This window comes from Brassica napus, chromosome A6, assembly GCF_020379485.1.
Source record: "Brassica napus cultivar Da-Ae chromosome A6, Da-Ae, whole genome shotgun sequence".
Taxonomy (NCBI): domain Eukaryota; kingdom Viridiplantae; phylum Streptophyta; class Magnoliopsida; order Brassicales; family Brassicaceae; genus Brassica; species Brassica napus.
In genome coordinates, this window is record NC_063439.1 from 2,295,524 (window position 1) to 2,319,228 (window position 23,705).

Sequence of the window (23,705 nt, forward strand, 5' to 3'; positions counted from 1 at the left end):
TCCGATTTCGAGCTTTTGTGTAGTTGAAGGTTTTGTCCAGAGAAACACTTTTGCAAATGCTCTCCTCCTGGCTCTTGCTCCATTGATATCGGACTCGTGTCCTCTAGTGGCTAATATAGAATTCTAAACTCATCATTTTTTCCAATATCAACTATTTCTTGCTAACTAAGAAAATATGAAAGCACTTAGTAAAAGAATGTCAATCTTTTAGTCTTCTCTATCTATTCTTCGCTAATCATTTCAAAATCTATATTTTAGTCTAAATGTTTGGGAGATTTAGACGAAACTATATTCATTTCATCATTTGTCTGGTTTAGTTATTTTAAAATCAATTATTTTTTAAAAGTGATGCATTTTTAATAAAAAAAAAAAAATAATGGATGATGCAGGTAGGCATATTCTGACTCACCATGTCATGTGCAGAGAATAGTTTTGTCTGACGAACCAAACATGCAGATACATTTTATTGAAAAAATTGTATCTCACTCTGCCAATATATTCTTCGAAATTATGAACCGAGACAAATATTTTGGAAAGGCCAATCGAATCTCTATCTATTAATATATTTATTTTATGCTGGTTGGATTCTTACTTTATTCTTTCATAGATATAAGAATCTTGCCCATCAACCAATGATTTAAAATATATGTGTATAATATTTTTTATATCAGTATGCAAATTTGATGTCATGATATACAACACCAGTACCAAACATGGATGTTTGGACCTTGCGTTGGATCCACATCGGTTTCTTTCATCTCCACTGATTTTGTCGGATAGTCATAGTCAAAGAATCTACTTTGTATTATTTAACTTTTTACCAAAAAAAAGAAAATCTATTTTGTATTTTCCTAGGATTTATTTTAAAATAATTCGTTGTTTCGGCTACGCCACTTCTATTTGTTTACTAGGGTCCTACTGACTTCATTTGTTTAAACTGAAGTTATGCTGAGATCTGAATGTGAATCTAGATAGATGACAACCATTATTCATAAAATATTACCTGGACTATCATCCAATTACTTTTTTTTCTATGATTTACATACAATAACAAACACATTCGAATTAGCAGACTTAATAATGTTAAAACGGACTTGAAATTAGAGGTCTAAATGGGCACATTATGTGAAAATGAGCTGTTTTGCATCTATAAACTAATAGTTTCTAACGAATCCCGCGAGGCCAGCTGCCCCAATGGCACCAGTGATGCATCCTAATATGCGAGTAAGCGATCTTATTAATCAAGAATCGAAGGATTGGGATGTGGGCTTACTGGAGAACTATGTTCATCCTGATGACATACCACTCATTAGGAGTTTGGCCATAAGCTCAACTCATCGTCGTGACTCTTACTGCTGGAACTTCACAAGGAATGGTCAGTACACGGTCAAGTCTGGATATTGGGTGGCTCAGAATTTGTTGAATAAAACAGAGCAAAGGGAAGTTTTGGACCCAAGTATTACCAAGCTCCAAGCGTTTGCGTGGAAACTGAAGGCTCCTACGAAAATATGTCACCTTATATGGCAATTGTTAACTGGTCATGTGGCAGTAACAAGGAACCTGGTAAGACGCAATATGAGATGTGATAACTACTGCCCACGATGTGGAGAAGCAGAGGAGACTGTCACACATGCAATTTTTGAATGCCCGCCAGCTCTTCAAGTTTGGTCTTTAGCTTCGACTCCGACAAGCCCGAACATCTTTCCAGTATCAAGCATCTACACGAATATGGACTATCTCTTTTGGAGGAAAAATAGCATTCTTGAGCCTGATCGTGATAGAGACCCTTATCCCTGGATAATATGGTACATTTGGAAGGCTAGGAATGAGAAACTCTTCAGGGGCATAGATCGAGATCCTTTGGAGTTAGTCCGACATGCGGAGAGCGAATGTCAAGCCTGGTTTGATGCTAAGGAAGTGGTACAACCTGTAACACAAGCTAATACAGATGAGGAGCCCCAAGCCATAAGCTTGGGAAATATTTGCTTGCTAGATGGATCTTGGACATCTTCTGCTAACTTTAGTGGATGCGGATGGGTGTGGATGGATGGGTCTGGGAATGTGCAGCTTATGGGGACAAGGAATTTCACTCGGCGGGAATCAGCTTTGCACTCGGAAGTAGAGGCACTGCGATGGGCGATGGAGAATATGCTGCAACATTCGAACTGCCAGAGCTTCGGGACAGATTGTAAGGAACTGATAGCAATGGTGAAGGAACCTCAGGCGTGGCCAAGCTTTGCGACGGAATTGGAGAGGATAGAGACGCTACAGATATGCTTTCCGGATTTTAAAATCGCTCACGTCCCACGGGCACGTAACCAGACGGCTGATTTTTTGGCTAAGACTGCTAGATCCTTCCATAGGGAGTTATGTTTTATTGGTTGTTCTATTCCGGTTTGGTTACCCAGACCACCTCAAGTTTGAGTAATAGAATAGCCTTTCGACGTCAAAAAAAAAAAAAACTAATAGTTTCTAAAATGTTAAGACAGACTGATCTGATTAACTTTTGATTACAAAATGCGTTTTACAAGACTAAAGTTGCACTCCGTTTAGGAAATTCAGAATTATATATATTTAAAAAAAAATTCTAAAACCAATAGCTGGATCAATATATGAAATTTGATTAATATCTCTTGAGGAAAACATTCTTATTTATTTACGATAGTTTTTTTTTTACAACGAAAGTCCATTATATTACTCAAACTAGAGGTGGTCTGGATAATCAGACCGGAATAGAACAACTAATAAAACATAGATCTCTTTAGAAAGACCTTGCAGTCTTATTTACGAGAGTTAATAGCCAAGTTTGTAACACAAAAATAAGGGAGTCAAATAGTACAAAACAATATATAAACAAAGTTGTTACTAACATAATATATATATTCGATCAACTTCTAGAATTACATCATCCGGCTAAAGATAGTAAGATTAGTCGAAAATCATTAAAATATTGAACGAAGATATTTCGTGAAGATATCTACAAACTGGTGTGAAGAAGGTATATGTAATATGTAGTACCCAAACTTATCACATAACTATTTTATCTTGATCAAAATGAATATTTATTTCAATATGGTTAGTACGTTGGTGTTTGTGGATTGTGAGAGAGATGAAGTGAACTGATATTGTCACAATACATAACTAATGCCTTCGAGATGCGAAAACTAAGATCAATATATGAAATTTGATTAGTCTGATAATACCAATAAGTCATCTGAAAGAGAAAATGTGTGATCTTTGGAGTTGAATTGTGGGTCCAATCTGATGGAGCCTGCATCAGCCATGAGCTCAAGCCTTCTAGACAGTCCCTTCATCACCATGATAAACAATACAGAGAGATTGAACCGCCTTGGCAAAGCCCTTTCTTTCTCGTAAAAAATCCAGCTAGCTCTCTATTGATCACAACTGAAAACCGAGGAGAGGAGATGCATTATCTGATCCATGTAATAAACAGAGGCAGAAACCCCTGAGATTTCAAAATATTTAGCACAAAATTCCAGTAGACCGTATCAAAGACCTTCCGAATATCCACCTTAAGCATACAACTCTTCTGACAATCCGCTTTTATGAAAAAAAATCTTTAGTTGTATACTACATTCCCCATAAAACCACATCTTGCTCATTGCCGGTGACTCTTCTTATACTTGTATCCATTCTATATTTGTCTCCAGTTGCGAAAGAACTACAAAGATGATAACACTGAATTTATATTTTGTGAAAGCACCAAAAGTTCAATAATTGAAATTTAATGTGTTCAACTCCAGACAACTGCGGTGGTATGAGCATCTCTGCTTATTACGAAAAAATGAAATAACTTTGGATCTTAATGTCCAATTTGTCTCATGTAACCACTTACAAATATACTACCCATCTTTAGCCCAATTAATTTTAGAAGGATGAAACATTGTCTATCATTTTATAGTTTTAGTTTAACCTATGAGTAATTACCCCTTTCAACATCCGTAAATGTGGGCATCCACAATCATTTTGCTCATCTAAACTTTGGAGGATTTTAATTCTTAAGAGCATCTCTAGCTCATTGTCATTTTTATCTAAATGCTATAATAAAAGAAAAGGTGCTCTAATCTATTTTTATTCATTCCTCTAAAGATAGATCTAAAGATAGAGGCAAAAAAAATATGAATTCTCTATTATAGAGTTATACTTTTTATTTTATTTTTAAAATAGTTTTAACTTTAAAATTTTATAGTTACAACCAAAAGAACTATTTTTAGAAGAATGCAGTTTTTATAAAAATATAATCACACTTTTATTTACATAAAAGTTTTTCAAGGAAACTTTAGTTTAAACAAAGTCATTATTTTATGAAAATTTTGTAAAAGTTAAAAGTAAATAGGGTTAATTATCAACTTTCATAAATAAATACTATTTTTTTATAAAATTAAAATAGAATCTTTTGAGAACATTATTTTTAGAAGTAAAGATAGAGGAATATATTTAAGGAAAACATATCTCTATTTTATAGGTAAAAAAATTAGGAGAATACATTGAGTGCCTATTTAAGAACAGTCAAGTATTTTTTTAGAGCTTTGGAATCTAAAGCTTAACGGATCGCTACAAACAACTTTGAAGCTAAACTAAGAAAAACTGAAACTAAGCTTATAAAAATGCTCGTGGATGATCTCAGATAAAAACCAAGAGAATAATATAAAACAACCCAATCAATGTTTGGGAAAAAAAACATAGTATATAATTCAAGAAGAATAACTTGTTTTGCTGACTTCATTCTCCAATGCTTCAACAAACTTATCAGCGTAACCACTCAACAGCCCCGGACAAGCCAAAGTCTCTCTCAGTTTCATATGATTCCTCTTCACTATATTTCCAATCTCACTGTCTTTATCCATCACAGATTTAACTGCTTCTCTCAAGCTCTCTTTGGAGAACCATCCAGAATCTTCTCTTTGCACTTCCACAGAAACTTCGAACTCTTCACTCAACAGTTTTGCGGTAAGAACTTGATCACCTGATTGAGGAATAAACACAATCTGACAATCACTAACCAGAGATTCCCACATTGAACCGGATCCACAATGGTTAACAAAGCAACCAACTGATTGATGAGACAATATCAAAGGTTGCTCCACCCATCCTCCCCAAACGATACCACGCCCTTTAACCCGTTCTTCGAACCCTTGTGGTAACGCTTCTTGAATCTTTGATGCGCCTCTTGGCGGTTTAACCGCTACAAGAAATGGTAAACCAGTTAGCTCCATTCCTAAACAGAGTTCTTGAAACTGATCTTTCTCTAAAATGGTTTGGCTGCCCAAAGCACAAAACACTACCGAGCCAGGTTCAAATCCGTTTAACCAGCGGTTCCATTGGTCTTCTAGTGGTTTAACACTATTTTCTTCTGCCTCAAGGAACATTGGACCGGTCAAGAAAACTTTTCTCTGACATTCTCTCTCGATGAAACTGCAATATTTACCCTCGATTTCCGCGCATGTCCTAATGGAAACTACGTCACAGTTCTTAATCCCTGTAATGATCCGGCTAAAACACGTTTGTGGGAGTTCATGAAGATAGAATAGAGGTTAGCGTCGTGCCCACGTAACCCCACCTTCGAAGAAGGATAACCCGACGGTTGAGGAAACCCTAATTCAACACCAGGTGCAAGAGCAATAGCTACACAAGCTGCAGATACGATCTGGAAACTCACACTCTTGACTCCAAACTCTTTCGCCATTTCTGGAACCCAAGGAGTTAAATCGAAAAAGATTAGGTCTGGTTTCAGAGCACAAACCTTTGCTTCGATTTGATCGCGTAAGAGATCCATGGCATCGGATATGACTTTCCCAGTCAGGTTTGGTGGGAGGTCTGAGGCTGTCTCTGCACCAACGGGCAGACCTTCAACAGGAGGAAGAGTAATAGGGTGGAAGAAAATGCTCTCTGGGAACAGATTGAGAGATTCGAGATGTTTCTGAGCTTTCTTGGGAAGCAAGAAAGTTATGTAATGACCTTTCTCAGCTAGTTTGTTGGCTAGATGAAGATATGGGATCATATGACCAAAAGCAAAATAGGGGTACATAAATGCATGAAACTTTGACCCCATTTTCTCAGGAGAGGAAAAAGAAGAAATTTGTTTTGAACCTTTTCCCCTCGAATTATAGAAGCTATGCCACTTATTTTATGATGGATTGGATATGCTATTTGGTAAAGAATGTATTAATTAGGATTAGTTAGGTTAGGTGGTCGTGGTTGGTGGATTGGATATATCTAGTAATTTACTCGTTTTTAACGTTAATTGCCATTATTAATTAGGATTACTTAGGTTTGGTGGTCGTGGTAGGTGGATTGGATATGCCATTTGTTAAAGAATGTAGGAAAAATTGTTTTTTTAGAGCAAAAAAATGGTAACTATGTCCTTTTATACTAATGTATACTACTTTATGTCCCATTAGACTAATTTTTTTTAAAATGGCAGTAATGCCCTTAATATTGTAATTTTTTATTTCTTTTTCGTTTTTTTTTTATTTTTTTGTTCCTTTTTCGTTTTTTTATTTTTTTTTTAAAATCGATTTTTTTTTTCAAAATATAAAAATGAATATTCTCAAATATTTTGTTTCCATATTTTTAGGAACTGATTTCTTATCCGTAGAATAGAACTAATATGTAGAAATCGGTTTCTACAGTTTTTTAGAATTATAGTAATGTTTAGATTTTGATTTCTACATGTTTTAGATTTATAGTAAATCTGTAGAAATCGGTTTCTACGTGTTTTAGATTTATATTAATGTGTAGATTTTGATTTCTAAAGATTTTAGAACGATAGGTTAAGCGCGGAATGTGTATTCTAAATATTTTTAGAATACTCCTATTTACGTAGATCATGTATTCTACACATTGTAGATTCAATGAAAAAAGTAGATCATGTATTCTACACATTGTAGTTCCAAATTGCATAGATGCAGTGAAGAAATTCTAGTTCAAAATTATCACAAAAGAATGTTGCTTTGTTCTACTAAAAGCTCCAGAAGATTGTCTTGGGATGTTATTTCCTATGCGTTTTGTTATTAAAATTATGCTTCAACTTACATGTAGGTTTATTGGTATACATGCTTAAGAATTTTTTTTTGTTAATCCTATATTTTTTAACAATTCTATGTAACAACAAAATTTACTGTATTAGTTATATTTTTTAATAATAATTTTGCTTCATATATAATTAACTAGCTAATAATGATATTTGCATTAAAATCATGCTTTAACCTTTTTGGCCATTTGTTTCTTTGTTTATATATGATGTTTACACTGTTGGCCTATTACTTGTCGCTCATTTTTTTAAAAGTAAAAAATATTTTTGCTTAACTATGAAAATTTCTGTAAATTTCTTTTAATTTTATTTTTCCTATTTATTGTAATACAGAAAATCACTTAGAAATTATTTATTTATTGCAAAACTGCAACTTTTAAACAATTGTGAATAATATTGAATTAGTTAAAATATAGAGTTCAACATTTACAACATGGATGGTAAAATCTAAAATTTTAACATATCCAAATGCGTATTACTTATCTATATTATGACTAGAAAAATAATTCTATAGATTTTCCTTACTTATAATATTTATTCTTGACATTGATAATTAAAAAATTATGTGCAATTAAAAGTAAAAGATTTATAAGAATTTTTTTAGTCTTTCAAACCTATTAGTATTTCGCAGAAAATGAGAGATAATAGTTGATACCTTATCCCTATTAAGAAAATAATGGTTAAACCTTTTATTGTGTGGCGATATTGTTAACATTACGATCACATTAATAATAGTCAAATATGTTTCATACTATATCGTAATTAAAATTATAATTATATTTCTATTTCATATGATTTATTATTATTTTAATGATGATCTACGATTTATTACCATACTCTAAATACTTTCCAAAAATATAAATTAACATTAAATGTAAATGTCTATGTCACAATTACCTTCAAGCCGTATCATAATTATTAGCATGTCAGGTCATCATTTTTTTTTATTGTGGTGATGACACATGGAAAATCACTTCTGAAATAATATTTAGGGGACAATAGCTTTTCTATTATTAACAATCTATCATGGTATTAAGAAGGTTTGTAATAAAAAAAACTTAGTTACATTTGCAGGGTGAAATTGGTTTTAATAAAATTTAGTCAACATACATAATCTACATGTCTGATTAATGATAAAATATATATTATAATGTGTAATAATATATAAGGGATAGTCCGAGTAGCAAAATAATGCATTACATTATTAGTTACCACTGGTCATCTTGGGCTTTAAAAATTAAAATATTGTGTTCCTTTTCTATGTAGGCACATTAATATTAGGAAGCGGAAAGATACATAATCACTGGGTGTAAAGTATTTTTCAAGTGAGTAATGATTAACGTTAAGAATCAATGATAAAGGAAAATAAGAAACGCAATGTTAAATAAGGTAAATGTATAATGAATTGTACAAGCAATGTAATTCATCTTATTTTGGGTTAGGCTAACGGGTTTCCGTGACATTATAAGTAAATACTCTATTAATTAGTGGGTCTTTATAATTAAAACGTGAGAGAGCCTTACAGCTTGACGCGTCAGCTTGTTCAGTTGTAATTATTAAAAAACAAAGGTTAGTCTCTTCCTAATGTTCCTCAATTAATTTATAAAGGATATCTTGATTTTTAAGAAAAAATAATTAATAGTTTAAATAATAAAATAAACCATATACGTAATGTTACTAAATTTAAATCAAATTATCTACCAATATAATAATGAACACATGTAACTTGTTAATGTAATATATTTTGTACCATTTTTATAGTACATTTGATAATTTGGCGTTATACGTTGTATTTTTTTTCTAATAAAGGTAAGATGGTTAAAATTGTTAGTACATATATGTAAAAAATCAAATGAAATCACCTCATATCTCATTTACTAGAAAAGTCATGATCATAGACATTTATAAATATCAAGAAAATGTCATTGTAGTAACCACAAAATAAATAAAAACTAAACAATGTTTGAAAACAAGCAAAAAGTTTATGTATTGACCATGTTAATGATGGTAACGTTATTATCGATTTCTCAAAATACAAAAGGTAATGCAAATATTCCGCTTAGTCCAGTGTCAGAGGAAGGATTCCTACCAAATCCATTTCAGTGTGTAAACGATGCTAGAAAAGTTCCAAATTGCATAGATGCAGTGAAGAAATTTCAGTTCAAACTTATCACAAAAGAATGCTGCTTTGTTCTACTGAAAGCTCCAGAAGATTGTCTTGGGATGTTATTTCCTATGCGTTTTGTTATTAAAATTATGCTTCAACTTATATGTAGGTTTATTGGTATACATGCTTAAGAATATATTTTTGTTAATCCTATATTTTTTAAACATTCTATGTAACAACAAAATTTACTGTATTAGTTATATTTTTCTAATAATAATTTTGCTTCATATATAATTAACTAGCTAATAATGGTATCAACATTAAAATCATGTTTTAACCTTTTTGACCATTTGTTTGTTTGCTTATATATGATGGTTACATTTTTGGCCTATTACTTGTCGCTTAAGTAAAAAATATTTTCCTTAACTATGAAAATCTCTGTAAATTTCTTTTAATGTTATTTTTCCTATTTATTGTAATACAGAAAAACACCTAGAAATTAATTATTGATTGCAAAACTGAAACTTTTTAACAATTGTGAATATTATTGAATTAGTTAAAATATAGAGTTCAACATTTATAACATGGATGGTAAAATCTAAAATTTTAACATATCCAACTGTGTATTACTTATCTATATTATGACTAGAAAAATAATTATATAGCTTTTCCTTAGTTATAATATTTACTTTTGATATTGATAATTAAAAAAATTATATGCAATTAATAGTAAAAGATTTATAAGTTTTGAAATTAAAATAAAAAAAATTTATGTGCAATTATGTGCAATTAAAAGTAAAAAAAATTATGTGCAATTAAAAGTTGAAACAATACAAACAATAACTCATAAATATTGTAATAAACTTTGGGCCCAATATTAAAGCCCAGCAAAATACTCCCTCTCAGACAGAACTCGAAAGTAATAATAACCCTTGTTCGTCTCCGCTTTCCCCTGAAATTTCAGTCTGTACAATTCCCGGCGAGATTTTCCGCCGCCGGCGATATTTTACTTGAATACGCACCAGAAACAGAGAAGAAACTCCGTAATCTTCAAATCAAAAGCCATCCTTCTGATAAAAGATGTCGGAAAACACCGAAGTGGAAGCGAAGAGAGTGTTCATAGGAGCAGGATGCAACAGAGTCGTCAACAACGTCTCTTGGGGAGCTTCTGGTCTCGTTTCCTTCGGTGCTCAAAACGCCGTTGCTATTTTCTGCCCTAAGGTCTCTCTCTTTCGCTCACATTTTGTTCTCTCAATAAGCAAAGATATGACTTTTTTTCTCTTGTGTCTTTTTTTCAGACAGCCCAGATTCTTACAACGCTTCCAGGTCACAAAGCTTCTGTCAATTGCACTCATTGGTTACCTAGTTCCAAGTTTGCATTCAAAGGTACCTTATTGCTTCTGCTTCTAGCTTACTTGCTGAACTATTTGTGTTTGGGATCTCTTGCATTGCAAAGGAAGAGACTTTTGATATTGGAGGCTTTAGTTATTCTTATATGACTTATCTATTAGATCTAAGTGTGCTCCTTTTATCATAAAGAGAACTTAGACTGTAGGATTCTTGAGTTATAGCTAGCACTATTAGACACATGTTTAGTAAAATGTCGCATTCAGATTTCTATTTATAGTCTCTATTTACCGGTTTGGTGGTTTAGATTGTAGAATTTAAATATAGATTGTAGGAGAAAATCATCGAATGATTGATTAATCCCTTGAAATGAATATGATTTTTTTTTGCAGCCAAGCATTTGGACCGGCATTATCTGCTCTCAGGTGATACAGATGGTGTCATCATCCTTTGGGAGCTATCAACTAACAGTAACAATGTAAAATTTCCTTCAATCTCTCAAATCTCAATTGAGTTACTTTATGGTTTCTGTATTACCGCTGATCCTTTTTTTTTACGTGTTCTGTTTGTTATAAACAACAGTGGAGACATGTGCTACAGCTTCCACAGTCTCATAAGAAAGGTGTAACTTGCATCACTGCGTTTATGTGTTCTGAAACCGATGCAATGTTTGCTTCTGGTTCTTCAGATGGAGTTGTGAATGTCTGGGATGTTTCTTTTCCATCAAAGCCTAGTGGTACGCACTAAAAGTTAAACAAAGTGTATGTCTTTTAAAGCATTATCTATAATTCGTAATCTGTTATTTGTTGCAGATGAATGTAAAGTTTCGTGCTTGGACTCCATCTCTGCCGACTCCAAAGCAATTGTAACGCTTTCGTTAGCGGAACTGCCTCAAAATCCTGGAAGATTCACCCTCGCCATGGGTGGACTAGACAACAAAATCAAACTGTACTGTGGAGAAAGAACGGGGAAGTTCACTTCTGTCTGTGAGCTTAAAGGCCACACGGACTGGATCAGGAGTTTGGACTTCTCTTTACCAAGAGAAGAAACCACCAATAGTATTATGCTTGTGAGTTCTTCCCAGGACAAAGTCATTCGAATCTGGAAGCTTGTGTTAGTAGGTGATGTTGGCTCATGGCAAAGAGAGATCACTCTTGCTTCTTACATTGAAGGTCCTGTTTTCGTCTCAGGGAGGTTCACATATCAGGTTTCAGTGGAATCTGTTCTCATTGGACATGAAGATTGGGTCTATTCCGTGGAGTGGCAGCCTCCAGTGGACCACCACCAACCGTTGAGTATTTTATCGGCTTCAATGGACAAGACGATGATGATTTGGCGACCTGAGAAGAAAACGGGTGTGTGGGTTAACGTTGTGTGTGTTGGAGAGCTTAGTCACTGTGCTCTTGGCTTCTACGGTGGCCACTGGAGCCCGGATGGTGTGTCCATCCTTGCTCATGGGTATGGTGGATCTTTTCATCTCTGGAGAAATGTTGGTAGCAGCAAAGAGTCTGAGAACTGGCAGATGCAGAAAGTCCCTTCAGGTCATTTTGCTGCTGTTACTGACATTACGTGGGCTAGAACCGGCGAGTACTTGCTATCCGTGAGCCACGATCAGACCACTCGGGTGTTCTCGTCATGGAAGAGTGATGAGGAGGATGAGCATTGGCATGAGCTGGCTCGTCCTCAGGTTCATGGTCATGACATTAACTGTGTGGCAATGGTTCAAGGCAAAGGCAACCACCGTTTTGTAAGTGGAGCGGAGGAGAAAGTTGTGAGAGTTTTTGAGGCTCCTCTGTCTTTCTTGAAGACACTGAAACACACTTGTGCCGGAGGAGAAGGAAGCTTCCCTGAGAATTTACAAGCAGATGTGCAGGTCCTTGGGGCGAACATGTCTGCTCTTGGTTTATCACAGAAGCCTATCTACTTACACTGTGAGTGATTGATTCAACTCCTGTCTAGCTTTTAACCAAATACGGTCTTGAGATTTCATATTATTTTTTATTTTTTTGCAGCTTCTAGTGAACCTTTAGAGAGAAATGGGGGAGGAGAAGGTTTGGAGACATTTGAAACGGTTCCAGAGGCTGCTCCAGTGGAGTTGAAGGAGCCTCCAATTGAAGATCAGCTTGCGTTTCATACTTTATGGCCTGAGTCTCATAAACTCTATGGTCATGGTAATGAACTCTTTTCTCTCTGCTGTGACCACAACGGAAGCCTTGTTGCTTCATCGTGTAAGGTAAGCTAATATATGTCTGCACTTGCTCCATCTCCTCTATACATATTTGACCGAGCATGAACCACAAACTTTTTCAGGCTCAATCTGCAGCCATGGCGGAGATATGGTTATGGGAGGTTGGGACATGGAAAGCTGTTGGTCGTTTGCAATCCCACAGCTTGACAGTGACACACTTGGAGTTCTCTTATGACGACAATCTGCTCTTGTCCGTCTCCAGAGATCGTCACTTCTCAGTGTTCTCTATCCAAAGAACAGGTAAACACCTTGAACTTGGAAGCTTTTAGTCTTGAGTGTCAGTATAGTCATCTAAGTCTTATCTATTTTTTCTTCTTTGGTCATTTCTGTTCAGATGATGGAGAGGTTAGTCACAAACTCATGGCAAAGGTCGAAGCACACAAGAGGATCATCTGGGCATGTTCATGGAACCCATATGGCCATCAGTTCGCAACTTCATCAAGAGACAAGACTGTGAAGATCTGGTCCATCGAGAAAGACGCTCACGTCAAACAGGTTCTTGCCTTGCCTCAGTTCGGGAGCAGTGTCACAGCCGTGGCTTGGACGGGACTAGACCAGAAGGAGAAGAGCGGGTGCATAGCTGTTGGGATGGAGAGTGGACTGATTGAGCTGTGGAACATAAAGATTAAAGAAACAGAGGAAGAAGGTACAACAGCAACAGCAGCTCTTGCTCTGAGGCTTGAACCGTTCATGTGTCATGTCTCGGCTGTGAACCGGTTAGCATGGAGACCAACCGAGAGTAACCGGAGTTTGCTGAGGTTAACTTCTTGTGGGGATGATAATTGTGTTAGAGTTTTTGACTTCAAGTTCTGAGCAACACAAAAACACCTTGTACTGTATAAGACCATGGCTTAAACTCTCTTTCCCTATAACTGTCATTGTACGGTTTATCCAAATTTTGGGTAGCTAAGTTGAAACATGTTATCATATCAAAACTTTTTCATAATTTTCCGGTTGATAAAAGACAATCAACTCTTAATAGTTGCAGAGAATAATATTAGGACAATTTTTTCAAATAAATTTTTTTAAGTTATTGTCGTAAAAATATATCTCAAAAAACAACCATTCCTTACTCTAAACCATTTCAACTCTGAAATATCTTTTTGTTTTAAAACTTTTAATATTTTTTTTTTTTTTTTTTAGTTTGAAACCATATTATAAAAACTCATTCCTTACTCTAAACCATTCATTTTTATCTTTTAATAAAACTTATTTCGATTGTTTTTATATTTGAGGGCTACTTTTGTCGACAATTTTTTTTTTAAAACTATTCTAAGAAATTTCTCATAGTTATAATATATTATGTTGTAATGTTAAGAAAGAATGTGAGCTAATGGGTTTTGATATCATGCTACTTGATGTAATTGACCTGCTCATATTCATTTCCACACTAATTGTATCCATACAGTTTTCACTAATTTGATTAATTGGTTGCATGAATCCACCTAACAGACAATGCTATCTCGTTGTAGATTTTATACAGAACCTGGCCAACTAGCAAAAATTAGACAACCAAAACCAGATATGTGGTAAAACTTTCTCCTATTAAGAAACTGTCAAAGGTTTGAGCCTAGTGACTAATGTCCAGAGGTCTTTCTGCGTCTGAAAACGCCCCACAGGTACTCCTTTGAGTGAAACTCTGCAGAAAGAAAACTCAGCCTTCTTAGCTTTTAACAACTTCAAGAGAATCATAAAATGAACAACCTGTAGAAGTGTAATAGATTTAAAAAAAAAAACTTATAGACTTACTCCAGCAAGGCAGTGGTAACTGATAAGAGGTGAAAAGTAGAAGTTCCGCATCGTCAAGCAAGCATCTCATCCCCAAATCTTTCTTCTTCATTTCATCAACAAGGGAGTAGTAAAGATTTTCACTGTTACTGGAAAACAGAAAAGGTAAGGTCAACACTCTACAACATACGCATATGTTCTAGTGTGTGTATATTACATACCTATCATGGGAAGGGAAGAAGTAAAGAGCGATACTGTCATCTGTAGGTGGTCCGTTCTTGAGAAAGCTCGGTGGCCATATCTCCAACCTCGGAAGCATTTCAGCAGATAGGCGAGTGCGTAATGAACTTGCCTTCTCATAGACTTTAGGACACGCTAAGTTTGATACATGAGCAACAAGTCCATGAATGCTACAATTGTTTCCTTGTTTTACAGTTACTGACCCTCTACATATTAACCAAAAACATATCAGAACTCAAGTGATGATGATACTAAGATGCTTAAAATAGAGAGGAATGTGTTTTACTTTACCTCCACACCGGTGTGCAGATTGGTTGCGCTCTACCATTATTCAGTGCCAGCATCACCTCGTTTGTCTGAGGCATATTTGATTCAGTTTCTTTGCAAGAAGGTAACTCCATGTTTTCACTAGTAACCTGTGTGTTGCCAGAACTTAATCTTCTCTTTTTGCTGGTGGTGCAAGAGTTGTCATCTGGCACATTAGTTGAGTTACCATCTTCGGAGATTGATGCTTCATTTTTCTCTAACCCAGCCGGTCCATGAGGTTTCCTGCTAGCTGAGCTTTCTTGTGCCTTTGCCGGTTCAACATTGTCTGTTGTGTCACAGGCCACATTGTCTTTAGCAGCTAAAACCAGTGCAGTGTGATTGCTGCTCTCCTCATTTGTCTTCTTCTTCTTCTTTTTCTCACTCTTCTCACCAATCAATTCATCAGATGTTTTGTGCTTCTTAGACTCCTTCATAGCTTCAACACTGGCGGTATCCTGATGCCCACAGTCCACAACCTTTAGAACCGGTGAGGTGTGATTGCTGCTCTCTTGGCTCCTCTTCTTTTTCGCACTCTTCTCCAAAACAGATACTTCATTTCCTACTAAAACATTCAATGCCTCAGGTTCTTTGCTTTTTGAGCATTGTCGCTTCTTAGACTCCTTCATAGGTTCAACACTAGTAGTACCCTGGAGCCCATCTCCCTCAGCCTCTAGAACCGGCGAGACATGATTGCTACCCTCTTCGTTCTTCTTCTCTTCTCCCTTATCAGTCTTCTTGTTCTTCTTTTTCTTCCCACTCTTCTCCAAGACAGATACTTCATTCCTCGCTAAACCAACCAATTCATCAGATTCTCCATTCTCTGAGCCATCTTGCTTCTTAGACACCTCCATGTTCTCAACAATGGTGTCATCTGGAAGGGAGTGAGTAACAATCTTTCTTCTCTTCTTCTTCTTCTCGTTCCCACTCATCTCCAAGACAGATTCGTTAGATTTGATGCTACCAGGGATTCCTCTGGTCTCATGCTCCTCCATTATTGGTGGTGAAGAAGACACATCAAGAGATTCAACATCCTCAACCCCAACTTGTATGGAATCAGAGGCAGAGTCACTCTCATCACAGTCTGAACAGAACCAAGTCACGTAGCCATCTATAGGAACAGGCGTTATACCACAACAATGGCTGCAAAAAAAGGGAACACTCTAAATCACAAATCAGCCAAAACACAAAAACAAAACCACAAGGGATATAGATAGATGGATATACTCCTCACCGATGCACAGCGGCAAGTTTACAAGAGTCACAGAAAATGAGTGCTTCTACCCAACCTTCATCCCCACAAGTCTCACAAACATTCGCCTGACCAAAAAGATCAAAACTTTATACCCAAATCTTACAAATCTCGTCTGAAAATCAGCAAAGACATAACCCACTGTCGAGAGAAAGTTACCATCTTTACTGCAAAATTCAGATTAGGGTTTTGTGTGTTAGTTGTCGTGGTGGTTTGTGTAACTCGCCGTGATGATGGGTTCCGTTAAAGGAAAGCAGAACTCAGATTTCGCTGTCACTTTCGTTCAAATTTTTGGTCTGGTAGTAGAACAATTGTAACTTTGCAATTAGGGTGTTCAGATATATTTCTCAAGTGGTTTTTTTTATCAGGGAAGATAAAAGTGACTTGAGAAATATATATATATTGTTTCCTGATATTTTAATTGGGCCTGACAATATTCAAATTCATAGCTTAGTAATGGGTTTGCTCTATATATATTGGGTGGGTAATGGGTTTGCGTAGTAATTGGGCAAGCCATGTTAACAAATCTCTTTTTTTTTTTTTTTATAACGAATCTCGAACCGGGTGTCCGTATTGAAGTTTTTCATTTCCATTTCTTAATCTCATCATTTAATTTTTTATATACCAATAAAGTAATATTATAATTTAATTCTTTTTTTTAAACACAAATATTAGTATACTTTAATTCATCTCCCATTTTTTCTTTTATTCAATGTTTGTGTTCCAAAAAAAAAATGGGCAATTTCTTAATACGCATATAATTGCAAAGTTGACTTCTATATTTTAGATCTTTTTTAGAAATGAAATATTGCAATCTTCTATTTGGTAGCTAAATATTTGGCAATTTTTTAATATGCATACAATTTTATGAAAACTGTCATTTATTATGTATTTTGTAAATTTATTTATTAACATTAATTATGTCTAAAAGTAACAAAGGAATGGCATTAAATGTAATTAAAAAAAATGTTTTAACTGTTAGTTTATATTTGTATTTCAGTTTTAATATATTGATACTGAGTGAAAGTTTGAAATTCATAATTTCTACCATTATTTCTAAATCCAAATTTGTGGCTGCATAAGGTAAAAGCGGAGCAGAGCACCACCGATACAACATATAACTGCTTGTCACTAATAGTAAAGTTTGGTAGTATTGACAAAAAAAGAGAGTAAAGTTTGGTAGTGGTGGTGAAAAAAGTTAATCAAACCCATTTAATTTTACTCCAAATTTGAACATACCACACTTATAATGACAAAGTTATATTTTTCCATCTTACAAAGTTTACTTTAGTTCGATGAAATTAAGAAGTTAACAATAAATCCAAAAACAAAACAACAAATTCTTTTTTTTTGTTTTTTTTTTGAACGACAAAAAACAACAAATTCAAAACAAAACATAAACAATGAGTTCAGAATACTTTTTTTTTTTTGTAACACAAATGCAACAGACTAAAATAAAAAAAAAAACAAAGCACTTTTCCCCCCTTCAGAGACAGAGTACGTCTTCTATCCCTCAAAAGACTCGACCCTGCTTATCAACCTCTCAGCCTCCCCATCCTCGACCTCACCGTCGCTTCTGCAATCATCCACCGATGTGAGATCCCTAGCCCTTTCCGCCTCAAGTTCCCAATCAATCCTATACATCGCCACCATCATACCAATCACACAAGTTATCTGCGCTGCGAGCATCCCGAGCCAAAGTCCCTTTAACCCAAACCCAAACCAAAACGCCAGAGCCAGTGCAACAGGCGAACCAACGAAATAAAACGCCACCGTATTAATCCAAGCTCCCATCCACGTCCTCGCAGACCCTTTGAGAACGCCACCTACCGTCGTCTGAGGGCAGTTTCCTAGCTCGCAAAGGCAGACAATCGGCAGAACCTTGGAAACTAAATCAATGACGTCTTCATCATCCGTGAAAAACGTGGCCCATACGTTTCTGACCGAGAACATGAACGTGGACGCCATGATCCCGAGGAGAATGCTGAGACTGAGTCCGACGATGGCGGCTCTTCTCGCTGCTTGTGGCCGGTTCGAACCAAGCTCGTTTCCGACCCGAGTGGAGATTGCGGAGCTCAAGGAATGAGGGAAAATGTAAACAAGAGAAGTGATTTGAATGATAAGGCCCATTGAAGCAATAGCTATATTGGGCTTTTCAAGAAGCCCACAAATTAAAATCATTATCTCATAGAACCAAAACTCTAGACAACCCATTCCACAACTCGGTAACGCGAGATACAACAGTTTCTTCCATTCTCTCTCACGATCTTCGTACGACTCCTCTGTAACCTCCTCCTCCTCGTCATTGTCGCTGCCTAGCTCTTTTTTCATGTAGATGAAGAGAAAGGCGACAAGGATAAAATTTGACAAAACAGAACTCACAGCGATACCTTTAACCTCAAACTTGAAGTGCGACACGAAAATGTACATGATCAGACAGTGGAGAAGACACGTCACTCCTGTCAAGATTAATAGAGGCCGAGTCTTTGACTGAGTCTTGAGATAAGCTTTTAATGGGTGCAATAAAGACTGAGCGACGAGATCCGGAACAGAGTAAAGCAGAAAGGTGCCAGCTATGGACGCAAGCTTCACGTTCTGTTTAAGCAGTGTCAGAATCCTCTCGATGTTTAACCAGAGAAAGAAAACAGGGAATGATGTGCGGAGGAGGAGGATCATTCCTCGCCTGATGGTTGCCCTGAAGAGGTTATAGCGTTTTGCGCCGATGGCTTGTGAGCAGATGGTTTCGACGCCCCCGATCAAGCCGGAGAACAGAGCGTAAGCGCTAATGTTGGCGGATGCAAGGGCAAGGGAGCAGCCAGCAAGAGTAGAGGAACCAAGACGGCCTAGGAAATGCATAGTGGCTAAGGAGCGAAGGTAAGTGAAAACAGATGCGAGTAGCAATGGGAAAAAGATTTTGGCGACTGAGAATGCTCCAGTAAAGTAATTTTTAAGGAAATGCAGTTTCTCCTGAAGAGGCATGTTTTGGAGTAAAGGTATTGTAACATGGTTTGATTGAGACATTTTTTTTATATGTTAGAAGAGAGGAGAATTTTTGGGTGTGAGAGGTGATGCATTGTGCGTTGGCTTTATATAGTGAAAAGTCATTGGGTTCTAACATTACTTTTTTCCAAATTTCGCCAATCCTTGTTCTTAGTCAACAGTTATAATACATTAGTTTGGTATACATGTTATGGTTTAGACTTGAATTTGTACTCGCAATTTCGATTCTCTTTTAATCCATAATGACACGTGGAAAGCATCCATACGAACAATAGATTTTTTAACTTCATATGGCAATTTTTACGAGGATATACTTTATTTCCTTGCTTCACTATTTTCCTTCCGAGTTGACCTCATACCAGTTATGAGGATATATTTTACTTCATTACTTTTATTCCAAATTTCGCTGTTCTTGTTCTTAGTCAATAGTTATAATAAATTAGTTTCGCATAAATACATATACATGTATGGTTTAGATTTGAATTTGTACTCGCAATTTCGATTCTCTTTTAATCAATAATGACACGTGGAAAGCATTCATACGAACAATAGATTTCCAACTTCGTATGGTAATTTTGTACGAGGGTATACTTTATTTCCTTGCTTCACTATTTTTGTTCCGAGTTGACCTCATACCAGTTATGAAGATACACTTTATTTCATTAATTTTGTTCCAAATTTCGCCGTCCTTGTTCTTAGTCAATAATTATAATAAATTAGTTTCGTATAAATACATATACATGTATGGTTTAGATTTGAATTTGTACTCGCAATTTCGATTCTCTTTTAATCAATAAGGACATGTGGAAAGTATCCATACAAACAATAGATTTCCAACTTCGTATGGTAATTTTTATGAGGATATACTTTATTTCCTTACTTCACTATTTTCCTTCCGAATTGATCTCATGCCAGTTATGAGGATACACTTTTATTTCATTACTTTTGTTCCAAATTTGCCGTCCTTGTTCTTAGTCAATAATTATAATAAATTAGTTTCCTATAAATACATATACATGTATGGTTTAGATTTGAATTTATACTCGCAATTTCGATTCTCTTTTAATCAATAATGACACGTGGAAAGTATCCATACAAATAATAGATTTCCAACTTCGTATGGTAATTTTTATAAGGATATACTTTATTTCCTTACTTCACTATTTTCCTTCCGAGTTGATCTCATGCCAGACCCGGCCTGCAGCATAAGCAGCTGCTAAATAGGCTCAAGCCTTTATCCAATTTTTTTAATGCTAAATTTTCACTGTTTTTAATACAATATTTACACTAACTGAGGCCAATTCTTGAGTGGGGCCTTCACCACAACTGGACTGGCGCTGCCTCATACATATATGTTCTTTGATTATGCACACACATGTACTTAACAAGATTTGAATCCAATGCACGAATTTATGCGGTTTGAATCAGCATAGTGACATGTGGTACCTTTCATATAAATAGTAGATTTTCAGCTCTAAATGGTAAATATTTTGAGGACATATATTATTTCCCTGTTTTCCATATTCAGTTTCAGTTCATGCAATGTATTCTGTTTGAAATTGTACAAATATGTAACTATTTGTATTTTAGTTTATACATATTCTACTTAAATATGTGCAGACAGGTAAGTTGTTAAATTTGAGTCAAGATAAACTTTATGCTGTTTGAATTCATATAACGACACATTGTAGCTTTTGTAAATGTATAGACTTTAAGCTTTAGTTCTTAAGATTTACATTTAGCTTTCACTAATATATACTATTTTTTTTTTGTTTTGTTAAAACTGAATTTTTATTTAAATTAAAATTGAGAAGTTCTTACTGTTTAAATCTGTAGTCTCAGTCCCTAACTCAAATGAGTTAATATATATTGTAATCTATCTTGCTTAAATACAAGTGCCAAACTGAAAAAAATATGTGTCAAATAAAAATAGGTTCAAGATTAAATGCAAAAGTAACAATCAAAATTATTTAATTTTGGACTTTTTGATAACAATATTAATTTCCTTAAAATACGAGTTCACAACTCAACATCAGAATCATGCATATCTATTTGACACTAAAAATTACAATTAAAACAGCAAGACTGAGTGGATCTCAGATATTCATTCATGCAAAATCTTCTTTAGTCTCTAGACAATCTTACAATTCACATTGCACAAATTTATAGGGCGGAACCAGTGTTCTAAAATACGCTATGCGCTCTCTGTGCGGTGACGTAGCGCCTAGCGCCTAGATGTATACGCGGGACGCCTAAACGGATTACGCGGATATATATCTTTAATGTATAATATTATATTTAACTAATATATATGAATATGATTATAAGTTATGACTAATATCATAATCAAATAATATGAATACTAAAATAATTTAAGAGTTTCATAAGTATAGAGGCTAGAAATCACCACCATGCTTGAGATTTGCTGTTCATCTCATTTCAAATTGCCATCAAAATCTTCTTCATCATGCAATTTTTTAAGATCAAACATGTCATCCTCACGTGGCTCTTCTTCACCAGGGTTTATAAAGAGAGCAACAAATACTTAAGTTTTTTTTTGTAGCTAGAGAACAAGAGAAAATAATGAATTGAACGTGATGACTCACGGTTTCTTGTTTTATATTAAAACGTTAGTTACTACGTAGTTTAATCTATTTGATAAAACTTCGTTTAAATTTTGTTAAGTAACAAACGCATAAACGGAGCGGAGTATGCGGCCGTATATACACCCGCATTTTAACAAACCGAATAATATGCCGCACATGATGATTTCGGTACGTTTAGTAGCCGCGTAGCGTATACCCACCGTATAGGCGTCCGCACAGGGCGTATTTTAGAACATTGGGCGGAACTAAACCATTTCAGTTGGTTTTCTCTTTTTCCAGGATAATAAGACATATGTTAGTAACATTTAATTAGTCTCATGACATAAGAAATGTTAGTCGTCATGAGATTCTTAGATAAACGTGTTTTAAAAGTTAATGAAACTAAATATATAGGAACTGAAAATATTATATAAAAACTGAAAGTATATAAATATGATTGACACAATCATTTATTTTATTTTTCTCGCTACTCTTAAATTTAATGAATATTTTTATATTGTTATAAGAATAAGCTTGAAAATTAACGTATCTATAAATATTAAAATTAATTTTTTCGTAAATAGTATAAATATGGAGGAAATATTCTTTTCTTTTAAATTAGGTCATTATTTACAGATTTTTCATTTAAAATATTTCTCAAATATTTATAATTAAATTTATATACAAAATAATAATAAGAGATTGATACAAATAAGAAACTTCTCAACCATGTCATATTTTTTAATATATTAAAATATACTTTTCGATTCCAATAACAATTTTGCTCTGAGGGATTGGGTTTCGTATGATCCATGAGTTCAATCTGGCATTGTTGGCAAAACAACTATGGAGGTTGGTTCAATTCCCAGACTCATTGGTCGCTCGAGTATTGAAGGGGAGATACTACAGATTAACCTCACCGCTGGGAGTAAACTCTGCTAGCTGCCCATCTTATGTGTGGACTAGCATTTCTGCTGCAAGGAAGTTATTATTGCTGGGAATCAGACAGAAGATACACTCAGGTTATGAAGTAAAGGTGTGGGAGGATCCGTGGATCCCAACGATCCCAGCGAGGCCGGCTGTCCCTATGGCACCAGTAATGCATCCTAACATGAGAGTAAGCGATCTCATTGATCAGATAGGGAAGGATTGGGATGTTGGATTATTGGAGAATTATGTCAACCCCGAGGACATACCGCTTATAAGGAGTTTGGCTATAAGTTCATCTCACCGGCGCGATACTTTTTGCTGGAGCTACACAAGGAATGGCCAATACTCGGTTAAATCTGGATATTGGGTGGCCCAGAATTTATTGAAGACGGCGGAAGCACAGGAGATATTGGAACCGAGTATTACCAAGCTTCAAGCCTTTGCTTGGAAGTTAAAAGCGCCTACGAAAATATGTCATCTTATTTGGCAGTTATTGACTGGGCATGTTGCAGTAACAAGGAATTTAGTAAGACGTAATATGCGATGTGATAACTACTGCCCAAGATGCGGAGAATTGGAAGAATCTGTCACACATGCTATCTTTGAATGCCCGCCAGCGCTACAAGCTTGGACCTTATCGGCAACCCCAACAAGCCCAGAGATATTTCCATTACCGAGTGTCTACGCCAATATGGACTACCTATTCTGGAGAAAAAACTCTATTATTGAGCCGGAACAAGACAGAGATCCTTTTCCCTGGATAATTTGGTATATCTGGAAAGGTAGGAATGATAAACTATTCAAGGGGATAGATAGAGATCCTTTGGAGTTAGTCCGCTATGCAGAGAGTGAATGTCAGGCCTGGTTTGATGCGAACGAAGTGGCACAACCTATGGTACAAGAGAATAATA

At 35.4% G+C, this 23,705-nt stretch overlaps 3 protein-coding genes and 1 pseudogene across 5 annotated transcripts; 1 reads left to right on the forward strand and 3 right to left on the reverse strand.

Annotated features, from left to right (window-relative positions):
- Positions 1–4,519: 4,519 nt before the first annotated feature.
- LOC106351131 lies at positions 4,520–6,164 on the reverse strand (annotated as a pseudogene).
- A 3,906-nt stretch (positions 6,165–10,070) lies between these two features.
- On the forward strand, positions 10,071–13,702 carry LOC106346124 (elongator complex protein 2). The gene is made up of 8 exons (XM_013785380.3): positions 10,071–10,382; positions 10,460–10,547; positions 10,901–10,986; positions 11,091–11,244; positions 11,321–12,439; positions 12,521–12,741; positions 12,819–12,996; positions 13,091–13,702. Exons 1-8 carry the CDS (start codon positions 10,242–10,244, stop codon positions 13,567–13,569), a joined length of 2,466 nt encoding a protein of 821 aa, XP_013640834.2. The 5' UTR covers positions 10,071–10,241; the 3' UTR covers positions 13,570–13,702.
- Positions 13,703–14,111: 409 nt separating this feature from the next.
- Positions 14,112–16,720, reverse strand: LOC106346123. Of its 3 annotated transcripts, none has more exons than XM_013785378.3 (6): positions 16,439–16,720; positions 16,262–16,347; positions 15,016–16,170; positions 14,706–14,930; positions 14,506–14,627; positions 14,112–14,395 (listed from the first exon to the last, which is right to left on the reverse strand). In XM_013785378.3, the coding sequence occupies exons 1-6, from the start codon at positions 16,439–16,441 to the stop codon at positions 14,334–14,336; spliced, it is 1,653 nt and encodes a 550-aa protein (XP_013640832.2). In that variant the 5' UTR covers positions 16,442–16,720; the 3' UTR covers positions 14,112–14,333. The 3 variants fall into 3 exon arrangements, with proteins under 3 accessions (XP_013640832.2, XP_013640831.2, XP_022576247.2); XM_013785377.3 differs by having other exon boundaries at positions 14,506–14,633; positions 16,439–16,666; XM_022720526.2 differs by lacking the exon at positions 16,439–16,720 and having other exon boundaries at positions 14,506–14,633; positions 15,016–16,190; positions 16,262–16,340.
- A 984-nt stretch (positions 16,721–17,704) lies between these two features.
- On the reverse strand, positions 17,705–21,012 carry LOC106351130 (protein DETOXIFICATION 50-like). Its single transcript, XM_013790947.3, has one exon. The coding sequence runs from the start codon at positions 19,298–19,300 to the stop codon at positions 17,786–17,788; it is 1,515 nt and encodes a 504-aa protein (XP_013646401.2). The 5' UTR covers positions 19,301–21,012; the 3' UTR covers positions 17,705–17,785.
- Between the last annotated feature and the right edge of the window lie 2,693 nt (positions 21,013–23,705).

What these genes read in the sequence shown, in the direction of transcription:
- LOC106346124 (XM_013785380.3), top strand. Translation starts at nt 10,242, where the DNA reads ATGTCGGAAAACACCGAAGTGGAAGCGAAGAGAGTGTTCATAGGAGCA. An exon ending in TTCCAAGTTTGCATTCAAAG is followed by an intron (nt 10,548 to 10,900) that starts GTACCTTATTGC and finishes TTTTTTTTGCAG; the next exon opens with CCAAGCATTTGGACCGGCAT. An exon ending in TATCAACTAACAGTAACAAT is followed by an intron (nt 10,987 to 11,090) that starts GTAAAATTTCCT and finishes TATAAACAACAG; the next exon opens with TGGAGACATGTGCTACAGCT.
- LOC106346123 (XM_013785377.3), bottom strand. An exon ending in TTCTTCCCTTCCCATGATAG is followed by an intron (nt 14,634 to 14,705) that starts GTATGTAATATA and finishes TCTGTTTTCCAG; the next exon opens with TAACAGTGAAAATCTTTACT. An exon ending in GTTACCACTGCCTTGCTGGA is followed by an intron (nt 14,396 to 14,505) that starts GTAAGTCTATAA and finishes TTCTTTCTGCAG; the next exon opens with AGTTTCACTCAAAGGAGTAC.
- LOC106351130 (XM_013790947.3), bottom strand. Translation starts at nt 19,300, where the DNA reads ATGTCTCAATCAAACCATGTTACAATACCTTTACTCCAAAACATGCCT.